This window comes from Neodiprion virginianus, chromosome 4 (assembly GCF_021901495.1).
Source record: "Neodiprion virginianus isolate iyNeoVirg1 chromosome 4, iyNeoVirg1.1, whole genome shotgun sequence".
Lineage (NCBI taxonomy): Eukaryota > Metazoa > Arthropoda > Insecta > Hymenoptera > Diprionidae > Neodiprion > Neodiprion virginianus.
The window spans coordinates 35,334,024-35,345,660 of NC_060880.1; the positions used below are offsets into that span (position 1 = coordinate 35,334,024).

The 11,637-nt window shown below is 36.5% G+C and overlaps 1 protein-coding gene across 4 annotated transcripts in view; it reads left to right on the forward strand.

Annotated features, from left to right (window-relative positions):
* LOC124301906 (cyclin G) overlaps nt 1-11,637 on the forward strand; it is a 32,117-nt gene that overhangs the window by 14,967 nt on the left and 5,513 nt on the right. For 2 of the 4 annotated variants that reach the window (XM_046757477.1, XM_046757478.1), the window contains exons 2-5: nt 8,962-9,211; nt 9,330-9,746; nt 9,863-10,123; nt 10,231-10,439. In XM_046757477.1, coding sequence (XP_046613433.1) covers nt 9,092-9,211; nt 9,330-9,746; nt 9,863-10,123; nt 10,231-10,439 — 1,007 coding nt within the window. In that variant the 5' untranslated portion in view covers nt 8,962-9,091. Of the gene's footprint in view, nt 1-7,031; nt 7,055-8,961; nt 9,212-9,329; nt 9,747-9,862; nt 10,124-10,230; nt 10,440-11,068; nt 11,144-11,637 lie in introns of those variants that run through there. The other 2 variants (XM_046757480.1, XM_046757479.1) reach the window with 2 other exon arrangements.

An 11,637-nucleotide genomic window follows, 5' to 3' on the forward strand; every position in this document is an offset into this window, starting at 1 on the left:
AGACCGAGCAGCTCGTAATCATCACAAATATTGCGCATGCTCTGCGATCCTCGCTCGCCGCGTCCTTGACAGTACCTGACATACATATCATATTAAACACCATTTCGAGTAATACATAATCATACCCGATTATGATCTTGACCGGTATCATCAGGCTTTGTATGAACCTTCGAAAGTCATTAGATTTGTTTCATTAATTAGGTAGTTAGGTACGTATGTATGTATAAGAGATCTTGTCCGACTTCTAATCGATTTGTTATTTTAATTATACTTACAGCATTTTTATTTTTATATGTTCATCCACGTATAAGATATTATAATATAACTGGTCGTCGCCTCCCCCTCCTCTCGATTTTCCTCAACAACTCGTCAGGATCAGCTGTACTCGACGCAAGCTCACATATCTGTGCGTTTCAACGGTGTTTTTTTCATGATGGTGGCGATATTTTTCACCGCTCCTCGATCCTTACGCGTGATATCACGGTCCCTCATTATTATACATGTGTGTGTTAGGGTGGTCCTTGTTTAGGATGTTGACGAATTTTTACCGCCCCATCACTGAAAACAATTTCAAATCATTTAAAAAGAGTCGCCAAATTTTTTCAAATTCTTACAGCAAGTCTGAGATAGCCCGCATTGTGATCGAAATTTGTTATGAAAATGACATGAGAAAAACTTTTTTTCACACTATACATTTTATCGTGAAAGTAATAATGTTCCAAAAAATCTGTAACTGCGAGGTTTTAGTCGGCATTAGTGACACTGTATGAAAAAAAAAAAAATACACATCATCGTACGAGGCAATCTAGACGAATTGCACTTCCTCTAAATAAAAAAAAAAGTCAGGTTTCGAGGTTGTGCAATTCGTCTAGATTGCCTCGTACGATGATGTGTATTTTTTCCCAGATACTAGCACTAATTCTCACCAAAACCTCGCGGTTACAGATTATTTGGAACATTATTACTCTTGCAATAAAATATATACTGAGAAAAAAAGTTTTACCCATGTTAATTTCCATAATAAACTTCGATCACAATGCGGACTATCTTAGATTCGAAGTAAAAATTTGAAAAAATTAGGCGATTGTTTTCGAATTATTTGAAATTGATTTGGGGGATCGTCTGGCAAAAATTCGTCAACACCCTGAATAAGGACCACCTTAGTATGTGTAACATGTATGAATACCCTGTTGCTATAAGAGATCGTATATTATTTTGCGTAATCCATACGGAGAGAAACTTTAAGGTTGTTTTTATACAGTTCGAAGTATATAGATATATTTTCTTGTTTAAAAATGAAGAGAACGATAAAAATGGTACGAAAAAGGAGGAAGAAAGAATATCAGAATAACCGTACTCTGATTGTATTCGAAGTTAGTTTTATTTTTATCTGCCCCCCCCCCCCCCCCCCCCCGCCCCTTTCTAATCCTTCTAATCTATCTATCTGTCCATCTCTTTCCCTAAGGTACTTTTCTCTTTCGGCACAAACACAACGATGGTCGACGTATAAAAATAAAATTAAGAAGCCCATGGAATATCATAGCTGCTGAAAACACAAGTCTAATAATAATAGAGTAACTGTATACGATGTATATACGCACACAAACATTCGCGCTCGAACTGAAAAAATAGATCTCACACCGGTACGATCGAGTAATCAATCGGCTTAAATAGTCTCGGATCAACGAACCTCATACTGCATTTCCCTCTTCCTTCTGATATTTGCAACGAAAATGTCCTCGTACCATGTTGAAACAAAATGGCAACGGCATAATTCTCTTAAATATATTTATAATAACGTTTGAATATATGTGCATATACATATATTTACGTATCTACTCATGTTTTAAGGTATGCACCTTATAAGTCTATTTGTTCAACTCCACGAACGACGACGATGATGATGGCGGTGCTGCAGAGGGCTTGTTATAATAATAACAAAAACAACAACATCAATAATAATAAAAATAACGGCGTCTACTAGCTTGCCGTCTAAAGCACCGCGCATCTTAGTCGTTTCCCATGAAATACACATAACGAGAGCCAACTTCTAACGATAAGCTGATGATGATCCACACCACGCATCGTAAACAACAAACTTTCACGTAACACCCAAACTCTGTTACGCCAAGTGCCGTGGATAAATATATATTTGCATGTGTGTATGCACTTAATGACCCGAGGTGTCAATGACTCCGTGGCCCAAATAGTTGGCCAACTTTGCTCAAACAAAGATAAACTATATAGAGTGTACGCAACGTATAATTCGTACATATATTAGTATAATGTTTTGTATTTCCTGCATTCATATTTAACTCGGGAAATTGCGTCATGAGATTGTTGACATCTTCATCAATCATATTTGACTTTTCAGATCGGATCATTGTACATCGTTTTGTTTTTTTTTTTTTTGCTCTTTCTTTTTCTCTCATCGAATTCGCATTTATTTTTACTATTTTTACGCATCGATGATCACGAAAGAACGAAAGAAACAATCCTGCTGTTTTGTGATTGTTACAGACAAGTGAAGAAATTTTTGACGAAAGATATGTACTTAGACGCATGAAAGCTTGACATTTTTTTTTTTTTTAACGAACGGTTCAGCCTCGTATGATTGAGGTCAACGAGTCGCATCTCGCGTTGGAAATTTAAAGAGACCCTATTTGCAGTAAAGTAGCTTTCAGAGCCTATGGCGTGACTGGCAATGAGAAGGGCGTCAAGTTGGGCTTAGGAATATTGTTTACAACTCGTATATAATGTGCGTGTATAACGTGGTCGATTAATTCCCTGCCAGCTGCAACGTATTGTTGATATATGTACATGGAGCCTTGCTGCTGATTTGGAATGTGGGTCAGGAGTGGTGATACAGAGTCCCGCATAAACGTGCCTAGAATTAGTAAATAAAAAGGAACGTGAATAATCGTTCGATCGAACATGTTTTGTGTTATGTGAAATGTAAATGGATTGTTAAATTGCTTTAGTTGAAATAAATGAAAAGTTTAAAAAAAAAAGTCATGGCTCCAAGTAATTTTGGCGCAGATGAGTGTGTGAAATATATTACACGGTTTTCATTTTCTCCGTCGATAGTTTGCGATATTGATAGGTACGTTTTAAATTAACAAAAACAAATCAATATTCTGAACGTTTCTATGTGTAAATATGTAAAACTTTTATGACGAGAAGAAATGAACATTTGGCAATTGAAGATCGAAGACGTATCTACTAACAGCTATGAATTAAAATCGTTGTTATTAAATGACCTTCTTGTTAGCTTATGTTTCAATGTTTGAATTACAAAAGAAAGACTTGGAATTCGCACTTGCGGTTGAGAATTCGTGTCAAGGTTTACAATGTGAAATTCAATTCGAAAATAATTCATACAGACGAACAGTATTTCGCGAAACGTATAAAACACAAGTTCTGCACAGCAGCTCGGAAATGCATTCGAGGAAAAATTTATATTCGGTTACTTCGTTCGCAATTCGATTGCTCGTAGTAAATGCAGTTATTTTACTTTGTTACGTGTAGAAATTACAATCGTTTTTGACCAGATAAGATTTTGCGAAACGAGAACTTGTGCTGAAAATTTCTCTGTGCAAAAAATAATTCAAAATTATGTGCTGCAATCATGTGGGACTCGCTTTTTGTGCTATGTACACAATTATGACGAAAAAAATGCAGAATTAATCTGCCGTGGAATCAAGAAAGAATTCAATTAATTATGTTTACGCAACCGTCGGATTATATTTGACAACGTTGTGAAATTTTGAGAGCAAGAGAGTGAGAGAGGAAGAGAGACACGCACATAGAGAAAGAGGAAGACTGGAAGAGTATGTTGCGAAATATGTAAAGATACATAAGACATACACTTGTGTAATTGAATACGATTTGTCCATGCAGATTGCATTATACGTGTGTGCATAACACAACACTTATTGTTAGATCAAGTTTAATCACGAGGTTGAAGTTAGTAACGTTATCGTAACGGAAAAATTGAGAAAAAAAATCATCGTTTACTTATTTTACAACGATTTCTAAGGAACTAAGACTGCATAATACGAGTGTGTTTGGTTTTATGACGGTTTACTGAATGTCAAACAATTCCAAAATCGCGAAATAACGGTTTTCCCTAACCATGGATCGTTACGGTAACGTTACTATAACTTCAAAATGATGTTTAATCGCGTTTCATTGACCTGCTGGTGAAATTATTGCGATCGTTTAGTTTTCATTGAATCATTGATTATTATTTTCATGTTAATTTTGTTTTTATTTTCTACTTATTACAAAACTTTTTTCGTCTCTACCTACAGATATATTGTTTGAGAAAATTTTGTGGCATAAGGTTGGATTTGAAAGGACATAAAATCTTGCGTTACTTTTGCATAAATTTGTGTACAATACGTGGAGATTTCTTATTTGAAAAAAAGTATACTTATTAATGTACTGTACGTTTGTTACGCTGACCACATATAACAAATTTGGTTAAGTGAGATCGTCGCTCGCTCGCTCGCTCGTGTCGTCGTAACACTTTCCGACTTTGCAATGCTACCGCTTCCTGTTGAGGTTCTCTAATTTTCTCTTCTTGCCGTATATTTTTTCCAATGCCGTAACTAGTTTCTCTGCAAACTCATCAATTAGCACATAAACCGTAATAAATCCACGCGAGATGTGTCTATGACTCTAGTCCTTAAGTTGAACTTGAGAACGTGCGAGGAAAGTTATCCACTCATTGTATTCACTTTTAAAATACCTCTACTTTTCGCTTGACCACCTAGAGAAAGATGCATTCTCATCATTCAATCTGCAGTAGGTACAACATTCCTAAGTTATCGATGAAAACGATGAAAACTTGATTTGTTTATGTATGGATACACAGTTATGCACGTAAATATTTATATACCTAAATATCTTATCATTGGATTCTGTAATGGACAGTGTTTATTTTTATTCCAAGCAAAATTTTATGTCGAAAGAAATTGCTCATATCAACTTTGTATTTACAGAATTTAGTTCGTTTCAATTTGCTATGTAGGTAGACATTGAGATTGGTTTGCAATTTGAAAACTTTGCGAAGAGGGGGGAGTTCGGATACCATTGGAAAACGAAGTTTACCTGTACGTGTGTCTAATTCAACGGTTTAAGCTTTAAATGTTATACCGCGAGTAACTAGTTGAAGAAATATCGAATTAACGACGCAATTTAGTTGCATAACGATCCTACATCATTCAGCGCCATTTATTACAGCATATAGATGTGTAACATAATTACGATTTTCCTATTTCTGTAACTATATCTCTAATTTATCCTGCATATTTCTGAATGTGTGCACAATGTTGATGCAATATGTTTACGCTTTTACTATAGAGCACAGTTATACCTGTTCTACCACATCGTATTAAATATACTTACGAATCTACGCGTATATATATTATTAAACCTGACGATGACGGACAAGGATTTTCGCAACGGTGCGCAGGCGTCGCATCGCTCTCATTGCGTGCAGCGTTTTCTCCTCGCATGTAAATATGCGAGTTTTGTAAACATCCTAGTTTCTATCAACACCTTGTATTGAATTACCGATAGAAAATAATGAATTATTTGATGGCGGTCGCAATAACATATCAAAAATATAGAAATATATCGGTAAAGTAGATATTTATATTCTGGAGCATGCGCATTAAACTCTAGCAGATGACGGAGCGTCTGGTCGTTATGAATCACTCTGTATGATAATGCGCACTCACAGTATCACGCAGTGTTTAATTTACCGTAAAAATGAAAATAAATGATACGGTCATTTCGAACTGTCGAAAAAGAAGTATGAAATTTTCACACGATTATTGTATCAATTTCCTTTACTCGAAACTTCGCTGTCACACTTATGCACGAACAAATCTGAGAGCGAAAAAGTTCATCGGCTGGATGATATTGATGTGAAATGTAAATATAGAAATCACGCGAGTGTTATCGTACGAAACATTTTTTAAACTACATGTATAATCGATGATTAATTTAACGCGCAATAAGAACATATAAACATTTGCAGATGAATAATCTACCGATAGATCTCTTCTACATTAATAATATTAGGCATATCAATTGGGGAAAATTTGAAAATGGGAGAATTTTTTTTTCATGTAAGCTTCAAAACTATTTTGCGACTAATTACGCCTAGACATGATTCTCTGCTGCTACACGTACACTATGCACGAGAAAATATAACACGCATGGCATCTAGTGGTGTTTAAATTTCGTACTATCATGTTTGCCTATCTTCGCCTCTGCAGCTTGTTACAGACGAAGACAAAAAAATTTTGTTACGTATGCGATATACGTCGGCGGATGTTAATTGGTTCTATCCCGAATCAAGTGATATTTATCAACTAAATGTGAATTGGGATTTTTTTAGTACGTCTGGAGGCAATCGAAATTTTGTCATAACTTTAAACTTATACGTTCATCTTTCTGTGCCATAAAAAGTGAATTTTCGTAATGGTGAAATATTGTACAGTTACAATCGTCATTTGTTTAAAAACTGGGTTAGGTGAAATTCTTCACACGCCTACTTAAGTTGGTAAAAATTCTTCTTTTTGTTTAACGTTTCGCGTTAACGATTATTCTTAACTCGTATACATAAGCATACGTGCGAATTTATATTCGCAGTTGGTAAACACGCGCGTGCGCGCGCATGATTATTACGTAATTTTGTTTTGGAAAGCAAAAAGATAATGACGATGACGAGGATTGCGCGCGTAGTCGGCATTATAGGTATGCGGTGGTGGACGAAACACGAAAAGAAAAATAGCAAATAATGTTCGTCGTGTTACGCAATACCCCCAATATACTCGATCGCTTCTACATAATACTGACGACACATTATTTCATCTATTTTTGCTTGTTGGCAAACAGAACCTTAGCATTCTATCGCGAACCTAGATCACGTCCAAAATTGTCTTTGCAATGGCCTAGAAATACCGAAACATCCGTGCAATAGCATTCGAGGAGTCGTCTTTAATCGAAAAACACTGCTTGAACGATGTAGAGAATTGAGGTGAGGTATGTAGGGTATTATACGTCTTATTCTCATTTCGAAGTAGCTCGATGCTTATCTTCTTGGAATTCTATCCACTCACTTGAAATTTCCTTTTATTTGATTGAGTTTTCAAAGTACAATTAGTTGTAGGTATAATACGAATGTCCCGATTTGAAAATGAAATGATATACAGGCGTGAAAACGTTTCGATCGATTGTTCACGTGACAATCTTATTCTCAAACGTGACAAACCCGTGCGAAGCATTCAACGGGAGTTGAATTTCACTAGACGATTTTAGGAGAACGCAAGCTTGAAACTAGCTTTGAGCAGATTAGTTCTGTAAGATCTTAACAGATACACGCATTTCGATTATTTGCGACAAGACGCGACGACATGATGACAGACGGGCAGTCGAATGATATTGTCTGACCTGATAAAAGATTGTGTTGTTATTGTTTTGTAGATTGTCATGAAATAACCACTCATATCTATTGTGTTATACACGAGTTACATTCGTGCCTGTAGAGTTGTGCATCTCTGCATGTATGTACAATATTTAGAAAGAAATCTCTCTCAAGTATAAACAACAACTGTGCGTTTATAAAATATTTTCGAAGCGTTTGCAGGCACTCGAGAGTAGAAGACTGTCGATTGGAATAATGTGCCAGTCGTTCTGAAGCTGTAAAAATTTCCATACCGAGAGGGGCGCCAAGAGTATAATATTTGAATTATCCGGCATGGCGCATAATCTGGCAGACCTGTTTAATACCTATGCATCAAAACTAGATTGGGGGTAAATTTATCGAAGCAACTGCGTTATTTCGTTGAATATAACACATCAGGCGGCTATTTACTCAGACAATCAGTCGGCAGTGTTTTAAAATTCAAAACCCCCGTCTGAATTTAAATACCTCGTAGCAATGTTACGACTATGTGAAACGTTATCATAGAGCTACTGCCGCTATAGAGCAGAGAGAAACTTGATGCACAGAAAAACCCTGGCCCGACTATATCGGCTACATTAAAATCATTCATCGGAGAAGTGAGAGGGAGTTTGAAGAAAACAATCTAGAAGTATGGTCAGTTACAATTCATACGATTGAAAGATTCCGCTTACCGCGCGAACAACAGCAAACAAGGATTCCCAGGCTGCATGTGATCAGACTTTATATTAGTGACTTTTCAGGCATTTAAATGTCAAGTTGTCACGATGAAGACAGTTGTTCGGTCAGCTGTGTACCATAAAGATATAACATCTTAACACAACGTCATGCGCTCGACAGACTGCATTGATGATTGAATTATGCATTATTATACAGTTCAAATGAACGCTTGTGTGAACAATTTTTTCCCACGAGTTTAGGAATTACATTTCGTTCATGTGTTGTTATTATTCGGTAAATTTACCGATGTCTTCGTAATTGAATATTTTGATTTCTATCGTTTACGGTCAATTGAAGGGTGCTTCTTCGTTGTTATTTATATCGAATGGTCTACGCACATAATTGAACTAATGATGATTAAGTTAGAAGAGTATATGATTAAATGTTTTCACGTCTTCGTCCTTGAAGGATGAGGTGATACAGCCAACACAACAAACGCGCAAAATAACTGAAAAAAAATGAAAATATTTTCACATATTATATTCGTTTTGAAAACATCGCATTGAAACAAATAAAACAAATGAAATGATGCACTATTAAATGTAAAAAAAACGTCTTCACAGTTAGTCTCTGGTTTTTGCTATCCGTAATAACGAAAAGTCAGATTTCGTTTTGTTTACATACTGTCAATCAATGATCGTTGTTATCGGTGCTGTGGCCGTACTATAATACACGAGCAATCACTTCTAGAAATTTCTATTGATGCTTAAAGGTGACAACCATCATACTTACCCGTTTATTTTGGTATTATATGATTCCAGATACTAGGCCAGCCAGTTGTTGAGCCATTCTTGTGGTGTGACTACTTCTTTTGGTCAGACTACAATTTGGCAGTGTTTCACGTTACCTATTTCTACTAACGTAGTCGGTCGTCGGTCACACGTAGCAGGAATGGACACATCGGGCTCGCCTGTACCGGATGCAATCCACCCTCTTGTAGAACAGCTGCAAGAAGCTTTGGTGCTTGAGACCAAGTATCAACCCAATCTTCAACTACCCATTACCACACAGGTAAAGTACAAAAGAAAGAAAATAAATAAACATAAACGACACTTTCTGGACAATTTTATCACAATGTTTGTAAGCGCCAATATTCGCAAATGTAATATTAACCCTTATTTCATTCAAGAATGACGAGATAACCATTGGCGCTCGGGATGGATCGGCGCACGTGTTACGGTGCCTGAAGGTGTGGTACGACCTACCATCAGATGTGTTCTTCATAGCGATCAATCTCATGGATCGCTTTCTGACTAAAATGAAGGCAAGGCCTAAGCACATGGCCTGTATCAGCGTGTCGTCTTTTCACATCGCAGCGGTTCAAATGGCTCAATCGTTGGATGCAGACCATTTGGTTTCCATATCTCAATGCAAATGTACTGGCGGCGACCTTAAACGCATGTCAGAAGTCATCCGTAACAAACTTGGATGGGATTCGGGTGTGCAAGTTGTCACTGCTCTTACCTTTCTTCGACTGTTCAATGTCATGTTTCATGCCGCTGCTGGACAGTTGGGACTCGCCGATTTATATGCTAATATTGTCAAGGTATGTGCGAAACTCTTTCATCACGGTAAAAGCACAATCATCGGCTTTTCTATACACGGATATGTTTATTCTATTTATTAATTTTTTTTTTTTATAAACATGTTTAAAATTTGCAGGAGTCTGAACTTCTTCTGAGATTAGAAATGGTGGCGTGCGATGGTAATTGTGCAAGTCTAAGACCATCCGAAGTTGCATTGGTTTTGTTGTGTACGTACTTAGATAGCGCTGTAAACCGTCTCGATAGCAATGCCGATGCCACTATGTCCCTTGCTGGTATTGCTGGCCCGTCCACCTCCGATTCAACAGTCGCTGCTAATCCTGCTCATCAGATGCTGAGACTTGTTGATTTTGCTGCGGAACTTCAGAAAATTTGTAAGGTAATTACAAAATAAAAGCAAAAAGCGATTTTCAATTAATTTTAACTTTTTACTGGCGGGAAATGAAGAAACTATAAGAATTTGATATAATTGCAAACGCTTTTTAGATTCCAGATGAAAGCTTTTATCGTACACACGAATTGGTAGGCGCAATATTGAGCAAATACAACGCCCAAGAGCAAACACCGCACAGACAGAGGCTGGTTTGGAGATTATCATCTCGGACCGCTCGTCTTTTACGACCAACTGATAAATTCACCTCAGTCTTACCAGCCATTGCTGAGCATGCCCCGATTCCTTCACCTAGCAGGATCAGGTACAAAGATATTGATTGTTATTTCAGAATTTAATAGTATATTTGTATGATGGAGTGTGATATGGTATTGGCGTGTATACGTTTAATTGAGTTGAAAGAGCTTTTGTGTATATTTGTACTGATTCTATAATGCTTTCGTGTGATGTATTGTTTATATTTATGGTAGGTACAGAACAATTTAGCTTACAAGTTGATCAAACTGCAACTATCACAATTGTACCTAATAATTCATAAATAAGCTCTTTCAATTCAAAATAGTCAATATACAATCATCTATGCATCTGAGGACAAAGGTAAAGCATTTTTCAAAAGGATCGTAGGAATAGATTTTCGCTGTAAATGGCCATATGTATTTACAGTATGTAATATTATTTTCCGCATATGATTGTATTGTTGGCTTCGCAAACTGAAGAGTGACTGCCAATATTATTTGAAGTATTTAATGTGAATGTTTCTAATCCACCTTTCTGGGTAAAGTAGAAGCAGCGTTCATGGTTGACAGATTCGTCCATCGAACGTTATCTACTGGAAATATTGTACGGTGTAGTTCTTTTAGTAGCTAGGAGCAAGCATTATTCAGCCGAACATATTACTTACCATTGGTATTTTTCTTTTTGATTTTCCTTTAGAAAAAGTCGGAAATTTGCACGTCGTCATGGCAACAAGAGGCGATAAAGATGCCACATTCTCAATGTGCATCCAAGGTATTTATAAATAGTAGATCGGGCCATCTTCCCGAACGTATTTTCATTTTTCGTAGTTATCCTATATCATCTAATCATCCCCATGTTTCATGTTATTGTTAATCATTCTGTGAATTAATTTCACTTGAATGAAAACACCGAATACGCGGATAGTGAATATAGGTCATTAGGTATTCACAATATCAAAAGTTCAGGCACTGCAATTGGAAAAGGTATGCTGATCTGTCTCAACGGCTAAGATTGTACCATATGTGTACATGTATCACGCTCCGGTATCCCTTCTTGACCATCTTTCACACTGAGATTAGAAAATTTTATCGATTTCTTCGTTTTATTTGGAATTTGATTAATTTTTTCCTTGATTAATTTGAATCATCAGTAATGAAATTTAATATTACCCTGTTTCGCTTCTGGATAGATCACGTGATTGATGATACCAATATAATAGATAATCAACAAAGATATTGATATTAGTTGATGACATTAGTTTATCG